The sequence below is a fragment of the Anser cygnoides genome, chromosome 5 (assembly GCF_040182565.1).
Source record: "Anser cygnoides isolate HZ-2024a breed goose chromosome 5, Taihu_goose_T2T_genome, whole genome shotgun sequence".
Taxonomy (NCBI): domain Eukaryota; kingdom Metazoa; phylum Chordata; class Aves; order Anseriformes; family Anatidae; genus Anser; species Anser cygnoides.
Genome location: NC_089877.1, coordinates 58,366,086 through 58,385,526, shown reverse-complemented (window position 1 = coordinate 58,385,526; position 19,441 = coordinate 58,366,086). Strand labels below are relative to the sequence as shown.

The following is a 19,441-nucleotide window of genomic DNA, read 5'->3' as shown; positions in this document are numbered from 1 at the left end:
TTTGCTTGTCCCGATAAGAATCGAGGAGACAAAGTGTTAAAAATTTCTGATCGTGGTGTACCCAGGACAATTGTCTCAATTGCTTCTAACATCAGATTCTCTTCTAAGTTACATGTCTTAATCGCATTGAACTTCATGAAGTCTAATATGTCCTTAATTATTTGGTAGATCAGGACTGCAGAATGTGAGATGAAATTGTGGTTATGCTGGTTCCCTCTTGTGTGGCGCATACCTTTATGCAGGGGCAGCATGACTGGCGATGGAGAAACTTTTTTTGTGTTGAAGTGCTTTAACCAGCTTACATCTTTAGTGTGGCTCAGTGTGTGGTTGCAGAAGTGTTTGTGATGTTTGCATGCAGGAGACCATGCAGGAAGCAGGGAAAGGGAGGGTGATGCTATTTTGTTGGAAGTGCTGACCTAGGTCATACTGGGCAAAAGAGATCTTAGAGGTTTAAATTTCCTGAGATTTTCCTTTTGTCTCTCTGATAGTGATTTTGAATTAAAAAAAGGCAAAAAAAAAAAAAAAACAGGCAACTATTGCAAGTTGTGTGATTTATTTATTTTTTAACAACAACATAAAAATACAGGGAAAAGATTCTAAAGATATTAGTTCAATGACATTTACTGTGTAGATTTTCAACAAGTATGGGTATCACTGGCTGTGTGAGATGTGTATTAAGTTTGTTTCAGAATACAGTGCTTATTTTCAGGAAAATACTTTGCTGCCACATCAGCTGAATACAAAACTTGCAAATGATATCACTTTCATGTTTGGGAAGCTATTTCTTAACTATGCCCAGTCAAAGTTTCAGATTTCATGCTTTACTATAGCTTTGTGAAAAAGTAGTGTTAGTAATTTTGTAAATGTGGAAGGTGTATAGTCCATTTATCCCTGCAAAATAAGAAAAAGTGTTACAGACTTCTAATTCAATGATATCTTAGGAATTTAGGTAAAACCAGAGCATTTGAATACTTGCTGTAAATGTAATGTTCAAAATATTTTAATAGCTTGTTTTGAAAAATCTACCTATTAGCTATTGGTTCCTTTCAACAGAATTTATTGGCATCAACTTGGTACTAGAAAAAGCCCCATCTGTATCTCAAGTTATAACCTTAGATTATATGCTGACCTGGCAGTAAAATGATGTTAGTGAGAAAAGTCATAAATTTGACCTTTGTGCGTATTGTGTTTCCTAATGCAAGCACCATATCCTTACTCTTTGTAGTGTAGGTTTCAGTATACTGAAAATACACTACAGCTACTACATATTTGACTTTAATAAAGCACGTTCGATATGTATATGCAATAGCTCTTAGTAATAATGTATAATAAAAATGGGAAAAAAACAACCAAGGACAGAAAGTGGATTTAACTTAATTTAGTGTATTCATATATGCTTAATTCTCCTGTTTTATAAATTTCATTCAAAGGTAAGTGATCGTACTGATAGCTGAATGCCAAACTAGACTGCAACAACTCCATTGTTGAAAAGTACACACAAAAAACAAACTGTGACCTGAAAAGTAAACTTCCAGAGGATTATATGAGAAAGTTTACTTACACATCAAGTATCTTAGCTGTAATTGTTCTGGCAGTTGATGTACATAAAATGAACAAAGTGGCTTGGCCCAGTATTGCATTAACAGTTGAATAAATTAGTGTGTTCTCCATTGTTTATTTTACCTCCTAAAGTGTGAAAAAATTGCACCTTTGAACAGTAAACTCTATTGCCATAACCATCTGTTTGCAGTTTCATTACAAACTCCTACCAGAATAACCCTCACTTTGAAGAGAAAATTGATACGGGTTGTAAAAATTATAGTCTATGACCTTAGGTTTTATGTCTCTTTAGGTATCCCTGGTGTGGTCTCCACTGGTGTGTATTATGATTTCTTCAAGAAGTAACTTTGTCTTCCAGCTAATTTCAGATAAGAAGTCAAGTCCATGCTTCAAAGAGTTTGCTGTCGCACAGAGCTGAGCACCTTTATCTCTCGTTCAAGATCCTTAGATGTAAAACAAGTGTAGTAGATACTACAGCAACTTTGCCCTTCCCTGCCCAGAAATGCTGTGTCAGCTGGAGCTGGCACGCTGTTCTTTAGTGAGTTTGACCCTGTGAATTTTGCTAGACTTAGTCTTACTTACAAAATTGTTAATATTGTCAATTAAAGCCAATTAGCAGCAGTAGTTTTAGTACTTTAGACACAACATTGATTTTTAATGTAATTGAAAAGTCATCAGTTTGTACATTTTTGGATGCGCATTCCACAAAGGCACTAAAACCAGTCATTTCTAACTGAAATATTTGAATAGTGGTTAAGTTAAAAACTGCAAAGCACCATTATTAGTAATCATGATGCTTTTAAAATAAACATTCCGGATAGTTTAGTAATGAAATCTTGCAGGCTTTGTTTAAAAAACAAACACCTCCCGCTTTCCTCTTGAGCTTAAACAGTGGCTTGTTTAAAAAACAGTAAAATTCCATAACACTTAAACTCTTTTGAAGTAGGTCTTCAACATCAGCAAGTAATTCTGCAAATTGCTTTTGAAGATGAGGCTTCATTTACTCCAGCATGTGCAGTCTGATTGAGTGGATTAGTGGGTGTGGCTGAAATTGTAATTTAGGCTTTTTTTGTGTGCATGTGTGTTTCAAAAAACGCCTTATCAGATGCATCTCTATTTTCTTGCAATAATTTTGAGTAGACCCACGAGTACTCTTTTTAATAGTCGTTGGTGAAAATTTGGTATGTGTGTATAATGGCATTACATTCATGTTAGCTACTTTTTTTTTTCCCCCATCAGTTTTTTTTTTTTGAGTGTGTTTTTTTTTTTTAGATCACTTTCCAGAACCAGCTTGCTCTGTATGGTTACACAAATGCTAGTGGTAGGGTAGGGATAGAGCAGAGTTATGCAGCTGGGGTAGAAAAAGGGGCAGCCTGGGTTTAGATTGACTTTACAGTGTTACAGGACAGCACCCTTGGACAGAGTTTAACAGAAACACTTCATATTTCAGTGAGTAGTTATGTAATACGATAGCCAAGTGTAAGGCAGTTCAGTAATACTGACATGTTCCTTCAAAAGGAAGAGAAAAAGGGCCAGGCACTTGACTCATGAAAATCGGAATGATTTTATTGATTACTTTTTTTTTTTTTTTGAGTTGTATGTTTTTGTGCCATTTGAGAATGCTTCTGTTCATTTTAAAAGATACATAATACTTTCTGTAAAATTTGTAATTATATAAAGAGAAGAGAAGACCGCTACCTCCCTGCTTCTCACAAATCAAACCGTTGAAATAGACAAAAAAACAAAAACAAAAAACCACAATTGTGATGTCATTACTTCAAACAGATTTTATATGGAAAATAGCTTGTTGGGGATGATCGTTTCTATACAAAAAAGTTGAATATAAATTGTCCTTGAATATTTGAATGTCCATTTGCATTCTTTTTTTGTGGATGAAAAAGATATTTTGATACAGCAGGGAAGCTCTCTAGCTCCTATAAACAAAAAGAGATGCTAAACACCACCCTAATTTACTAATCTAACAAAACAATGGGGAGCAATTAAACTTCTAAAGCATATGGAATGGCTATTTCATTTTATCCGTAGTTGGAAAACTGCACAAGTCCAAACATGTGTTAGCTGTCTTTCCCTGTATAATTTCTGTTCCTCATACAGGTTTCACAATATTATGTTGACGATTTTTGCTTTATTGCTTTAAAATAATCTGAAACTATGGGGGTACATGAATTTTTTGGCATCTTAAACTGGTGGTTTTCCTTATTTATTTGTTTATTTAGACAACTTCATTGTGTTTGGCAGTGTTGAAAATACTACACAAATATTTAGGCAGTGCAAGGTAATTTGATCACTAGTTGTCTGATATGAAAGTGAAAAGCGTAACGTATTCAGTCCTGAGTTTGGTTTGGCCTGGAAGTACAGCTCATGTTGGCACGTCACTGCGGACACTGAAAACATCATGTATTGATTATATATAGCAAAGAATTATAGCATTAATATTTCACCTGGCAAGAAATGGTATACACTTGGTTATAAATCCTCATATGTTTCCACTAAAAATTGCTACAGATATGACATCAGATTCTATTAAAGTGAAAAAAGAAATGTAACAGGGAAATTTCAACTGATAGGGGTGCTTCTTCTGCATTGAGGGAAGAAAGAAAGGAAAGGTTCATTTCCAAAAGGGTGAGGGATTAAGTGGCAGCATCCAGCATCTCCTGTCTTGCTGGGTTTACCGCAGGGTAAGTCCACTCTGTGTAGCCCAAGAACTGTGGCTGATAGAGAAGCAGCAGTTAATGCACATCTTCAGGGCATATTTTACCATTGTAGGAACAAACATTTTATAAACCAAGATGTACTGAATTGCTGAGTTGCTGTAACTGCAAATTTACCTCTGGGCGGTTGTTATTGATCATAAAAAGGTGAATTTGACTGAAAAGCATTAAGCTAAGACCACTTAAGAAAATGAAGGTAACAAGAGGCTGCAGGAACTGGCTGAGTTGGTGCAGATTTTTGTCTGTCTTCAGGAGTCAGTTACTTAATAAAATGAAGAGTTCGCTGTTCTCTTGCCATGTGGTTCTGGGCAACGAGGGGATACCTCAGCAAGAGAATGTGTAGTAAGTTTCCAGATAGAGGTTACGCCATGTGCTCTCGTACTAAACCGTATGGATGAATTTACAAAAGATTGGTTGAGTATGGGAAAGTGTGCAATAGAAAACAAATCTTACAAATGCATTTCGTGAAAAAATACTCTTATACTTCTAAGATTTTTTTTTTTTTCATGAGAACAGAAGAAAGCAAAATTTGATTGCTCCTGTAGGGAGTTTTATTGCTTTGTTACATGTAAATGATTAAACAGGGACTGCACACTTGCTTGGCACTGCTGACTGTGGTTTAAGACCGTTATTTGCCAAATAATTCTCTCTTTTTTTTTTTTTTAACCTGTAATGCTATTATTTTATTGCTTGAAGAATGGTCATAATCCCTTTGCATTGAGGGCATTAACAGCTTTTGTGTCTTAGAACTGTGGAAACAGAAGACTAAATGGAGCAGTGAGGATAGAGTTATTTTTATGCTATAATTGCATCAACTTCAGGAGTTCAATTTTTTTCACAAGCATGGAACATTTATGTCATGGATAACTGCTTTAAACCCAGCCCAACTGGTAGAGGCTAGGGGATCATTACTGTTGTTTCTCATTTTAACCCTCATAACCTGTGCGTGTAGCTTATCTATACCATAATGTATTTGCCTTTCTTCCTTAACTGCCTCTGTTTGTTTACACCAACTTTGTCTGGGCTCTAACTGAATTGTAAGATCATTGAACAGGAACTGTTCCCACTAAGTATTTTTAATGCCTGTCACAATGGGTCGCCAAATGTCTCGTTGTCTCTCCTGTTATGTAAACAATAAGAAGTTAATCATTGTCATGGACAGATTTTTTTTTTTCCTCTTTGAGTGGCATATGTGAAGCTAGTTTGCTTATTTTGGACATATGTCCCCGACATGTAAGTTACCTGCTTTCTTAGCCTGTTACCAGCCTCCTCAGAAGTCTGTAATGTAAGGTAAGAACCCCTTTTACTGAGGTGGCTTTGGTGCAGCTGTACAGTTCTTGGAAACTTTGGCTGCTGTCTGTCCGAGCAGCGCTTTTCTGTGGATAAACACAGGAGATGCTGCTGGCCAATGTTTTCAATTCAGCAGCTGTTTAAATTGTCATACTTTAAATAATACAAATCAAAAAGGAGCTTTATGTAGAGTCTGAACAGATAGATATCTTTACTGCTTCGGTCATGTTGTTATATGCTCAGAGCTCCTTACGAGAAGGTTTTCTGTCATTTAAGTTGGTGCAATTCTAATGTAAGGTTTGGTTTTTTGAATGGTTTGAACTCCCAACAATCACTACAGGAAATATGTTACTGTAAACCTTCATGATGAGGATTTGCTTTAGATAACCTCATTTTAACTGTTGTGTAATGATTATTACCTAATGTGAAAGAAACGTTTAAAGAGTTTGTTTTTTTTTTTAGTGTTGTTGCACCTACAATGCTAGCATGTTTTCAGTTTACACTTGAGAATAAAACTATATTTTCTAGCTTAGATTTTATTAAACCTTAAATTAGGATGTTTTAAAATGTGTATATATAATGCAGTTTGTACCACAGGTTCCTCAGAAGGAACCAGTTCAGTGCCCAGGTAGGCCTTAGCCTTTCTCCTCGGGTAGCCAGCTATGACAGAATCTTCTGTATTATGGGAAGTACCGAACAGTTGTTCCATACTCACCATCACCATGTCATTGATGATTTTACAGGCTTCTGCCATGCCAGCCCTTAGTGTGGCCCTCTGCATAGGTTACATTAAGCTGTGTGGTATGGCCTGCTGCATCACTACCTCTTTCTCTTCCTCACCATCCCAAAGCTCAGTATCACTGGAAAGGTCCTGGACCTGTTATTTGTAACTGCAGCACCACACCAGTAATTCACTTGTGTTATTTGTGAGCAGATCCCCTTCTTTGGGAGAAGCAGAATGATCGTTGGGTGAAGTCCTACATCTGTCCCTCCAAAATCATGTTGAAGTGCTTACTCCCTCCATTTGAAGAAGTCACATCTACACAGAAACCCACGATGGGGGGCCCTGCAGGGCTCTACACAATGGCAGAGACCACAGCCAAACTGCAGGGGTTTTGCTTTTTTTTTTGTGTGTTTGTTTTTGACAGCTAGGGATGGTATCAGTGTAATGCTGAGTGTTGCAACATGTGGAGACACATTTCCCAAAAGCATGAGCTGGTTCAGGAGCATCTCAGGTAGCAGAGCGTGTGTTGGTACTGCCCACAGGGATGAGAAGGAGGAAGGCATTCCAGCTGCCCCCAAACTACTTTTGGTAGTCTTTATTGGCTAGACAGGGCTAAGTCTTAAAGGAGTTTCTCTAGTAAGCAGAGGTTATCTTTTGCACAGGTAACCTGACAGCAATGGGACCACATCATTCAGACATTATATTGCATGAGGTAGTAGAGGAAAGCAGAGGACAGCTATATCCCTGGTGCAGTGAGTCTTAATGGCATTTTATCCAGACACAGAGAGTGTAGGTGGGAAAAAGAATGGTATTCTGATCAGAGGCTGCAGACAGGTCCAATTTATCTGTCACAGATGGTGTGAACAGGCTACTGCCTGTAAGTATGGCAATGAACAGGTGCAGGAAGGGTCTTAGGAAATGGTTTCACGGATAGAGGAAGGACAGAGAATGTGGAGATCAGGTATGGGTGGCATCATAAACAGCGCTTTGCTGGTAGGAGCCGCATCTGCTGAACTTGTATCCACTGTCAGCACTTGTCTAGCAAAGAGCTCTGTGCAGTGCGTGGTTGTCCTGCAATCACATGAACGGAAGGGGATCGAGTTTGCTCCATGTGGACTGGGAAGCTTGTAGTATGCTGTTGTAATTCTAAGTTGTCAATGCCATTTTCAAGTCAGTCTTACAGACAAAATGAGCAGGACTTGTGACATGCTATTGCATGCTCAAGTAGTGTATAGAATTGGCTATTTGTGCTTGCTTTTCTGGGAGGGGGAGAAGGAGGGAGGGACTCTTTAATTTGGATGCCTTTCGGAGGCATCGTCTTCTGACGACCTTCAACTGCCTTCTATCAAAGGTCTGAAAGAGTGGTCTGGGGAAGCATTGCTCTATGCGTCCTCTATTCTTAAATTTTCCTTTCGCTGTTAAAGGCAAGATGGACATCTCGCCTGACCTGATACGGCTTTCTTACGCAATTTGTGCTTATGTAAGTAATCTGTCTTCCGAGTAACATGAACCGAAGCTGTCTTACATGCTGCCTCCCCTGGAATACAGCTTTATTAATTTACACATACTATATGCACTAGTTCATCATTGCAACATGACAGAATCTGATCACTGAGCACAGAAGTAGAGTGTAATTACTTTGTAATTAAAGATTTACCAAATCAATTGTGTGTTATATACTGCTGTGAAGAGTATCAAAACTGCTATTTCAAAGAGATAAAAACTAATACAGTGTTGACATATCTCCTTTTAATAGAGACATTTCATATTTGAAGGACAGTTGTTTAAGTCAGTTTTAAATGTAAAGTGTTAAGTGTCAGTGTTAAGATCTCACAGCAATCTCTTATGCTTACTTCTCACACTTGAATAAGAGATGCTTTGATTGTTCCTTAATAGACATTGGAGAATGGACTACTTAATATAAATATATATGTATTAAAATGAAGAACATCAAGTGTTTGAGAGAGCCTTTATATTTCACAAAGATGCTTCTGGTTTTTTGGGAGTGATGTTGATAACTGATACCTTTTAATTCTTTGCTACGGTCTGTAATTGTGGTGATAAAAGAATATTGTCAAAGGCAGAAGACAGGATATACAGAATGGGATGGTTAAATTTAACAAGTAGTCATGGCTACTTCACTTTTAAAGGCATGAATCTTGATGAGTTCTGCAATTAATATTTTTGTCTTAAGGATCAGATAGGTATATTACGTACAGCTTTACGTGGTTGGAAACTGGTTAGAATTAATGTTCTGTAAAGTATGTAAAGCAGCATAAGAACCATTGGTAACTGTTTACATGCTATTAATAATTAGCAACCTTCATACTAGTCTGTTAGGAAAGAACCATGCATTGGGTACAATAGAAACTCAACTCCATACGGTTGGGTTCAAATTACATTTGACTTGGACAATAGGGCATGAATGGTGCTCATTTGAGTTTCTGCCATTGTAAACAATAAGATGTTGGAATGTTTCATTTGTTTATTGATTTATTTATTTGGACAGGTGCAGGTTGATCATATGAAATAAATTCGTATTCAAATATAGACAGACAAGACCTTAACAACATTGTCCAGTCTGAGTATATGATCATAACCAGCATCTTGAATGGACAGATTAAAATTAATTTAACCTGTGTCTGGTTTTGAATTTGGGTCTTAAACTAATCAAATTATGTTCTAGAGAAAGTGCTTATATGCTGTCCAGCCGCTTAGAAAATAGAAAAAGTGAACTATTTGTCGATTTTTATTTCTTAAGGTACTAAGTTTCTTCTTTTACTTTCTGTTAAAAATTATTTGCATGTCTGTGTGGTAGATTCTGTTAATGTTAATGGGGCTCACCTATGAGAAGAGGGCATTCAAATCTGATGGATCCCATCTGGTTGAGGCTCATTCTCCAGGGTGTAATTTTCCTCAGCTATTTGAAACCCTTTCATAAGTGCTCCAAAGCAATCAGGTTCTATAATTTGCAAAATGATGGCAGGAGGAAAAAGTCAGGAGGATCACACCATGGGAATCAGTATCACAGGACTAATAGCCTAAATCAATTCTAGGATATCTGTGGTGCAGGCATTTTTGTCTTCTCCATAGCTGGATACCCACATTTCTCTCAAGCTGACGCTACAAAGGGAGAACGGATGGGAGCACATCTTACTGTTTGGGATAGTGGAAGGTTGAAGCTGGAGAACCAATATGAAGGTACATGCAAAAGACATTATCACTAGTCCACAGTTTCCAAGTCACTCATGGCAAACAACAAACCGCATAGCAATCTGCAAGCAAGAGAAAATCCCACACATTAATGTCTTACAGCTAGTAATAAATCTATAAAAGGATTGAGCAGACCTTATGAATTTAATACATTAAGCTATATTGCCACACAGCATTGCTCTGTGCTATTGAGTGTTGCATCTATGTGTTGTCATAGTCCTTTCATAGTTCCTCTGTCTCTCACCAGGTGGAACAGATTGGATGTACACTCAGCTTGATGACCAAGGGTTTTAATATTTCAGTTCACGCAGAATTTGCTGTCTTTATTTCTCTTTCAACGTTATGTTACGTTTAAACAATGACATGGCTTCTCTTCCGATGCGTGCATTTGATTCCTGTCAGTGCTACAGAAGTTATGCACAGGCACCAATGGAAGAGTAGACTAGAGTTTCTCTTGAGGTGGACAACTGTTTATAATTAGAGCTGTGGGAATGAAGGCAAACGCTGCTAGCAAGCAAACAGTCACTCTTCGAAAAAGCTCGGTAAACTCATAAAGCTCAGGAGCTTAATCTCTGAACCAGAGTGCTTGTTATCTAATCCCCACCAGCTGTTGTGTACTTGGTAGCCATGACATCTGTAATAGAGCTGAAGGGCCTGTCTATACTGGTTGGCACCTTTACCCACCAACTGAACCTGATTCTTCTTTCATTGCTTGCATTTACCTGCTTTAAATCATTAACCAGTTGCTCAGGGTTTGACCATCCGTTTAAGCATACTTCATAATAGAGAGCTTGTGCTGCTCTTCACATTAGGCATGTTTTAGGTTTGTATGTCTTCAGCTGGTCTGTTATTTGCCTTGCTAATACAAGAAAGGTGTCAACTGTCAACCAAAAGAATTTCCTCAGGTTGTATGCTGAGTCTTTATACAGACTTAAAACTGATCAAGGAGGGAAATACATCGAGCTGTTCTTCATCTGAAAAAATATTTCCGTGTATCTAATAGATAGGGTACAGAATTACACACTGTATAGCGGCCTTCCAGTACCTAAAGGGGGCCTACAGGAAAGCTGGGCAGGGACTCTTTGTCAGGGAGGGGAGTGATAGGATGCGGAGTAATGGTTTTAAACTAAAAGAAGGTAGGTTTAGATTAGATATCAAGAAGAAATTCTTTACTCTGAGGGTGGTGAGGCACTGGCACAGGCTGCCCAGTGAAGGGCCGGTGTTCAAGGCCAGGCTTGAATGGGGCTTTCGGCAACTTGGTCTGTGGAAGGTGTCCTGGCCCATAGCAGGGGGTTGGAACTGGATCTTCTTCAAGGTCCCTTCCAACCCAAACCACTCTGTGATTCTGTACGTGTCTCTGTTACCTGGTGTGTATGAACTGATGAAAGTGGTTACAGAACATAGAATATATATGCAATTGTGTGTGTGTACTGTTGAAAAGTGGTTGTTTTCAGGGGTTTATTTCAGCCGTGTTACCTGTGGTACCTGTCATTGATTAATATAGCGGAGGACAAGATGACTTGCGAGTAGTAAACAGTGACACAGTAGAGGAGGTAAATGCTGAGCTGTCCTGCAAATATAAGTCCACTTCTGCACATGTACCATGGACGAACTTAGATCTATGGGTTATTTTACTGGTTGAAAGTTAGCTGTATATAGCTTCCTAGCACCTGAATGAGTAGATTGGGGTTTGGAGTTGACACTGTGGCCAGAATTGGGCCCAAAGACTACCTCAGTCGTTCATTAGCTGTCAGCCTAATACTGTGGACTAAAGCTTCAGAAATCCTTAAGATAGTTCTCAGCGTCTTTAATACTTACTGTCAAAATCCAGAATAATGACATCGTAAGTAAAACCAGCACTACTGAGTGTTCAAAAAATACCTTCTAAACTTTTGTTCAATTTCATTATAGTCAATTTTCATTTGGAATTAATTTTACTGATGTATTTATATATTTTTTCCACAGAATGGCACTAAGAAGTTCTGGGACTTTATGAGGACACATGACAGGTAACAGATGGAATCACATTATTTCCTTTTGTCTTTATGTTGTATTTCATACTCTTCCGCTGGTCAAATCTTAGTATATTGAGTCTCTTGTTTTTCCTCCAACTTCCTCTTCAATTCTTCTTGTATAATGCAGATACTTCTTCACTATTTTAAACAGAATTAGCAGAAATTTTAAAATCTCATGGTTTATTACGTCTTTCAGTATGTTTTGTCTGTGCCTGACTTTTCAGATGTTAAGTGTGTTGGCACGTGATATACTGCACATGATGTAATGATATAAAAGATGGAACTAAACGTTTGAATTGTATGAAATTTTCTTCTTTGAGTGTGAATATATCGACTGAGGGAAGGACTCTGTCCGTACATAGTTAACCCTGTTATTTGTGTAGATAAACGGTCTGAGCCCAAATATGTGATCATGTTCCTTCACCTGTGAATATACAAGCCCAAATATTGCTCTACAAAGGCACATAAAAAGAGGTCTAAAGTTACGGTCATACCGTTTGATTTTGTCACTGGCAATTATTTGGAATGAGGTGGAGGTTTTGTTTCATGTTTGATCAAATCTTAGTATTGTGCTTTTTTATTTTTATTTTAATCCTCTCCATCACCACTACATAATGATGTTTCAGGCAAACCCTAATTCACGTGACTTTGCAGATGTCTGAAACCTTTTCAGGCCGTGCATTTTGTAGACCGAAATGCTCTCCTAATCACACAGGAAGAAATGGATGGCCTCTGACTTTATTCTGTCTTTCCAATTGTATTTTTCCTATTAAGGAGGTAAAGTAGTTTACTCCTGACTCTAAAGAATGCAAAATAATAACAGCTAGGGTATGTATGATACAGACGCAGGCTCAGAATTATTAAGTAGTAAAGTATTTGTCTCTTTTTAAATGTATAAAGATGTAATCTAGTTACTGAAAATTCAGGTATTGGAAAATCAAAAGCAGAGGTAACAGGTTTTCCCTAGAAAAAAGGATTTTCTGAATTTATTAATGTATAAAATGTAGAAAGCACTAATGGCAAAAGAAATTGTGACAGAACCAGAGTCATGTTGAGAGAGGTATTCTTCTTGTGTATGAGTTAAGTAGGTAAAATCAATTGCATTTTCTGAAATTTTGCTCTGTCAGAACCTTCTAAATCCTTACAGTGAGTGTTTTTGTATGTAGGCTCTTGAAGTGGATATTGATATCACTTTAGTGATAACAACACTTTTTATCAATCTAAAGCTTATGAAGGTAAAAGTTCCAAGAAGACTAAGAAAATATTAAATTGATTAAAAATGCCTGTACTGCCTGAGGTTAAGGGAAGAAAAAGGAGTGATATTTCACTACTGAACTTCACACTTGCTTTTGGAATTTGCCTGGAAGACAGTTCTGTCTTTGCACTTTGTCTATCCATATGGGCATGTGCCAGGATTTATGAGCACAGATACAAAAGCTGAAATGATAATTGATTGCTGGAAATTTAATATATGCCTTGTACTTTCAAGCAAGTGAATCCAGCCTCAAGTCACAGTGCTGGGAAGAACGTATCTTCCAGAAGAATAATTTATGTTATTATTTTTGTTTTAGCTTCAGATTATCACTGTGTGATAATGTGTGAGCATATGCAATGAACCGAGTGGGGTAAATATTAAAGGATCAGTTTTCCATGAACTTCTTGAGAACAGTATTTCTGAAGGACTTTTGTGAACATTTTTAAAATAGTTGAGTACATAACTGTATAAAAAGGCTACAGCCACATGTCATGCCAGTCATCTCTGGTCACATAACATTTGTTAGCTTCAGATGTACAACAGCTGCCATCCTAACTTATTAGTGACTACTGTTGAACTGCAGAATGCCTCGCGCTCTTTCACAAGTAAATTCATTGCAACTTCTGAAACTTAAGGTAATAATATGAACCCTCTGTATATGAAAACCACGTTTTTTCATACATTCCCTTTATGAATGCTAAGTCAATTATTATCAGAAAGATTAGTTAGGTTCAGAATTCCTTATAATGCCTTGAAGCCCTACATTTTACTGTATTTTTGTAAGACAGCTGTGATGCTAGTTATATGGAAAAGTCATCTTGTCTAGTTGCTGAAGTGTAGAGGACTTTGTACTTAGAGGGCCCTTGGAGGTTCATTGCTCTTAATGAGGGATAAAATATTGAGGGAGGAGGGGCTTTCAGGGCATGTGTCCTGTTGGTCAGGATTTCCTTTTCCTAGTGCACAAAGTTAGGAGATAACTGTCTCCTTCAGAAAGATTGTAGGAGTCTTCCATAACTGAGATAACTTTTCAAAAGTACTTAAAATTTATTTTATTACTGAAAATGCTGTAACACTGGTAAATGCTCCATTTTTTTTTAAATGAGGTTGTTTACCTAAATAGAACATATACATCGGAACAACATATCTACAAAGTATGCATATGTGTGTATTATATATTTACATAAAATTGATATGTGCAATGGATTTAATGATATCTAATATTAAAAAAAATTGCTAATCATATAAAAACAGACATTGAGCCTAATTCATGCCTTTATCTGTTATCCTCCTTCAGCAGCACAAGTGAAAGTGTTTAAGACTGACTTCAGTGCCATGTGACAGTAAACTCAGAGCTTGTCTTTTCTGGTTCCTCTGGGAACCTCGTGTTTTTTCTCATTTTGAATGAGGCCAGCATAAGCCAACATTTAATAGATTTGTACTATAATATAGACCTGATACAGGAAAATATTTAGCAAGTGAATTGAAGCTATTTCTGTATAAATGTATCCTTTCCAACTGTTCAGATGAACAGCTGATTAAATAATACGATGACAAAAACACGAGGACTGCAGTAGTCATTTCATTTGCCTTAGGTGTGAGTCACCTACATATCTCAATGTATTCCAGTAGGGCTCAACACAAAATCATTTATCCGTACACGTGTGGCGTAACACTAGTGCAAGCTAAAATAGGACAACTTTTAATTAGATTTTCCTTTTTTTTTTTTTCCCTTTTTTCCCCCTTCCTTCTTAGTTACTGCAGATCTGAGTTTGAGCCCATACTGTGTGGCTCCTGAGCTTTCTTAAGAGCATTCAAAACTAGGGTATGTCTGGAGTCGCCTCTGCTTTATTTAGTTTGTAATTTATGCTTACTCTTAATTCCTCTGTACCATTTAAAGACCAAAAAAAAATTTTTTTGGGGTGAAATTATTACTGGTCACGCAGTAAACTGTTACTAAGGCAAAGCTTCCAAACCTGTGCTGCCAGAGTCAGTTGAGTACCACTGTAGACAAAAGAAGCAGCATTTCCTACCCTATTTGGGTTTAAATTGTAATAGAAGGAAGACCCAGGACACAAAGACATACACATGCACACGGAGAGTAGCTAAATCCAGGAACGTTCTGCCCAGAGAGGCAGAGGAGTCTCCATCCTAGGAGGAATTCAAACCTGAAGTGGACAGGGCTCAGAGAAACCAGACCTAACTTAGAAGTTCACCTATTTCGAGCAAGAGATTGGATCGGATGATCTCCAAAAGTCTCTTATAACCTGAAAGTTTCTATGACTTCAGAAGAAAATTAAATACGCTTTATGAAAGTTGCAGTTCTTTTATGATAACTGTCAAAAAAAATGTAAACTTGTCAAGAAATCTGTCAACTTGAAAGCCACTTTTCGATCCGTAAATAAGGTGTTCGCTATTGTTCTGGTCCTGTGGAGTGACATTTAAGTTAATGATTCTTTGACACATGCAGTTGAAGAGTATCAGAGCTCACTACAGGTTTTTATCATGTCTTTAGAAATAATGCTGAAATTTACTGAAAGTAAATGAAGAAAAAAAATCTTGATTACCTCTTCTCCATTAAAAGTACTTAAAAAGTTTATTGAGGTGGTGCTCATAAGTGTTAGATAATTATGGCCTGTTGTGTCAGGCAGTAACACACAGGAGAAGATGCTTTCTGCATTAACTTCATTGTGCTTTTTTTATAGTTAACTTTAATTTTCCTCTGAATACTCAGGTGAATTTTTTTCCACATTATTAAACACATCCTTAAGAGAATCACACAGAATACAAGAGATGAAATATTTAAATCATAGAATCATTAATGCAAGGTGCTTCTTAGATTTGAGTCTATCAAAGCTAGTTAGCAATCAGCAGTGATTTCTGGGAGGGAGGGTTTTTAGTTTGTTTGTTTGTTTGTTTGTTTGTTTGTCTTTAAGATCACTGCTATTAAAAGTAAAATACCTGATCAGGAGTGCACTTTAATTCTGCAAGTTTATAGTGATTTTCTGTCAGAAATAGAAATATGCCAAATATTACAAAGTAATCATCCATGCTTGTAACAACAAAAAAAAATGTCTCTAAAACCAGAGTCACGCTCCAGTTGTATTCCCCCCTCATCCTAATTTTGCTATATTTAGTACCGTAAGAGCCTGAAATGTAATACTTCAGATTTACATTCATCTACTTTATAAAGCAATAGACCCAGTTCGTTTCAGGTTTCAGCAGCTCCCCTTAAACAGATTCAAGGCTTTTAAAAGACATAATTTGGGAACAGATGAAGGTCAGTGCAGAGTCATGTGCTTGCTTTTGTGCTTTGAGTAATAATGTTCAGGAACAGGAACCTTTTGCTAGCTGACAAGGAAAAGGACAGCTTGTGTTGTGAAAGGATATTAAGCAAACTGATGGCTAGTTGTCTATTTAAAAGAATTAAACTTTCACTGTAAAGTACACTACTTCAAAAGGGAAATAAATTGAGGAGACTGAATTGCCTGTAAGAGTGTTGCGTGAGTTCCTCCTAACCCTGAAAATATCATGTGAGAGGGAAAAGGCAGTAGGACCAAAAAAATTAAACTTTGCATGTGCGTTGCACCCTTGTTATACTTTGGTTTTAACTACAAAAACATGTCACAGTGGCTCAGGAGTTGTTCGACTTAAAAATTCTTAACGGAAAAAACTTTCTTTTCTCATTTCTGTAAAGAGAGGGGGAAGTAATACTCCTGCCGTATGAGAGGATTTTCTTTTAAGAGATCGATTTATTTCTCATTTAAAGCAACTTCATTCTTAATTGAACCGCTCACTCAGAAAAGATGCTTTATGTCCTGCAAAGAGAACTGCAAAGCACGGGTTGCCATCAGGAGGCAGTTTGCGCGCTGAAGGGAGCGGAGGACATCTGCACGCCGCGTGTCGTCCCCTGCGGGTTCTTGACACCCGTGGGACAAGACAGAGACATGGAGTGGGAAGATGAACACCCTTGGGAGGTACCTGCAGCGCGCTGCCATAGGGGCTGCCGCGTCCCTGCTGCCCCTTTTTGCCTCGCCAGGGGCAGCCGGCTGCTATTGCGGCTCAGGGGCTGCAGCAGGCAGCTCTGGAGACGGGGTGGAAGTCATGTGCCCTGACCACATTATAGGAGTGGATTAAATTCCTTCTCCTGTTTCATATGCCGGATCGTTTGGGCTTTATGGAAATTTAATCCCGTATGTATTTTTCTGGTTTATGTCCTAGTATATTATAAGACACCATGAAATTTAACTCAGATGCTTCCTTTGCGCAAGAATTAGCACAGTAGCTTTAAGATGGGTAAAATACAGCCTTTTAGCATCTTTTTAAGTTAAAAAATAACCTTTCTTGGGTGGCAAGTGCCTTTTATGTGTAATGATAGGCTTTTGTGGTATAAACCTTGTCTAAACCTTGTCTGCCTTTGTAACATCTCCTCCAGGGTGTCAATGGAGTGGAGTTCTCATGATTATCTTCAAAGATAGTGCAGAAGATAATGCGCTGTTTAAAATAAACTGGATGTAGTTCAACAAACAACAAAAATGATGAAAAGTTTAGGGAAATAATAGCTGAGAGAAAAAGTAATGATAGCTGGGCATGTTCTTGCAAAGGATAATACAACCGAAGAGAGAAATTACTGCTTATCACAAAAATTGAAAGGAATGCTCTAAAGCAGGCCAGAATCATCTAATTTCATCAGTAATCAATGACAGAACAAGAAAGAATGGTGTCATACAGAAAGTATTTCATAAATGAAACACTAAGAAACCGTTTTTAACAATGGGCAATAAGACAATCTGGGAAGGCATGTTCTGTAATCGCTGTCACTGGAAATGCTCAGGTCTAGACTTGGTATCTGTTTATCAAGGATGCTATCAGGATAATGATATTTTTCCTGCCATTAGAAGGAAAAATCTTAGAAGCCTGTTGATTTCCTTTCAACCCAAGTAATTACACGATTTGTTTACATATGATATTTGCAAATAAAATACATTTATGCTTGTTTGTTGTTTTTTTGCTGTTGTTTTCTTTTTTTTAAGCAAAGATTTGACATATCCTCTGCTGGTGTGCCAGGAATTCTTCAGGCATATTTACTGTCTTTTAGATGTCTTATTATATTGTTACCTTAGGATCTGATCTAAACAAAATCGTAGCAACAAGGCAAAAATAAATGTGTTTGATGCTGTAAAGTTATCAGAGAAAAACACAAAATCATAAGCCAGGTTTTCAGGTTCTGATTTTCCCCTTTCTAAGTATCTGCCATTAAAACGCCGTATAGCATATAAACTCAACTCTGCCCTATCACTGGATAGGGTAAAATGGCAATAAAATCTTTGTTCAGGGCATTGATTCATTAGAAAGTTAAATGTTTGTCTAATTTTAAGAACCGAATCAATAGAAATATTTTAAACTAAGCAGGTACATAAAAGTGTTGGTTGACAAGTCACAAATTTCTACATACAGGTTTATGGTGGCCAAAGTAGAGACATCTATTTTTTACAACATGCAGAATTTCATTTTTCAATATTTTTCAGTATTAAAATACGTGGACATACTAATTCTCTTCTAGTCAAGAAGAACCTTTCAAGAAGAATTTCCTTCCATGTGGTTTTGAATTAAATCTGTTTGTCTGAAAGGAGTGTCAAAAGTGCTTACATGGTCTAGAGACAGTAACGTAGTCATGGCCTGCATCTGGGATTATAAAAGTAATTTTACGAAAACTAGGAAATGTTTTCTAATCTGAGTGCCCGTGTTTTCGAATTTTATCGGAAAATATCTCGTGGAAAAGAAGAAACTATTGAATCCATTATTCCAGAAAGGGGAACTCTAGGACTGTACATTTATACCTGAAAAATATGCTTTTATGCCTGCTATTCACTTCATATTTGATTTTTGATAGGTATGAAAGAACGTTGCTGGTTTGTCCCTTATGTTAGCTTGAGCAGAACACTTGAAATTTTTATTCTGTGCACTATGCTTGAATTCTCAAGTTGTTTTAAGAGTTTTCTTTTTGCCATTTCAGGACGGAGTCGTACTTCTGCCTTTTAGATAGATCACTTGGTGGTCTTATTATGTGATAGCATTTATAAGCAGTAGTTTCACAAAAATAATTAGGAATTGGAACAAAAGCCCATCAGATTCTGACATGTGTTGTGCGTAATGCCTACAAAGATTTATTTAATGAAATAAGTTAAGAATAAAACCTGAATTTATTTATTAAAATATTTTGTTGAAAGAATCCCATTAAGATGCAGTGTGTCATTTCCAAGGGTATCCTGGGATACGGGCCAAGATATGACACTTAAAGAATGTTATTGAAAGCAACGTGCTTTGATGTCTCATTTATTTTGCAGTTGAATTTACTTTTCTATTTTTTTTTTTCTTTGTTAGATGAAAACAGGGTGCTGGGAGGATTGTTTATTCCAAACAAGTTGTCCCGCATCTTATTCTTTGAATAGGGGACTAATTACTGCTTTGCAAGGAGATAGGGAATGTTTTAGAAGTGCATGTGTATGGCTTTGTTAGCACTTCTTAATTCATTCTTCTACCAGGCCGATGATTAACCAAACACATGCTTCCTGCTCTATGGTGTCACGAACAACTTCCTGCTGCACTTCACTTTTCTGAAACCAGTCTTCCTTTTGATTTTTCCCAGTGTAAC

At 37.2% G+C, this 19,441-nt stretch overlaps 1 protein-coding gene across 3 annotated transcripts in view; it reads left to right on the top strand.

Moving 5' to 3' along the window:
- Positions 1–19,441, top strand: part of NUDT14 (nudix hydrolase 14) — a 60,209-nt gene that overhangs the window by 16,824 nt on the left and 23,944 nt on the right. For 2 of the 3 annotated variants that reach the window (XM_013183069.3, XM_013183070.3), the window contains exon 2: positions 11,485–11,528. In XM_013183069.3, the coding sequence (XP_013038523.1) occupies positions 11,485–11,528 (44 nt within the window). Of the gene's footprint in view, positions 1–9,486; positions 9,508–11,484; positions 11,529–19,441 lie in introns of those variants that run through there. The other variant, XM_048080629.2, reaches the window with a different exon arrangement.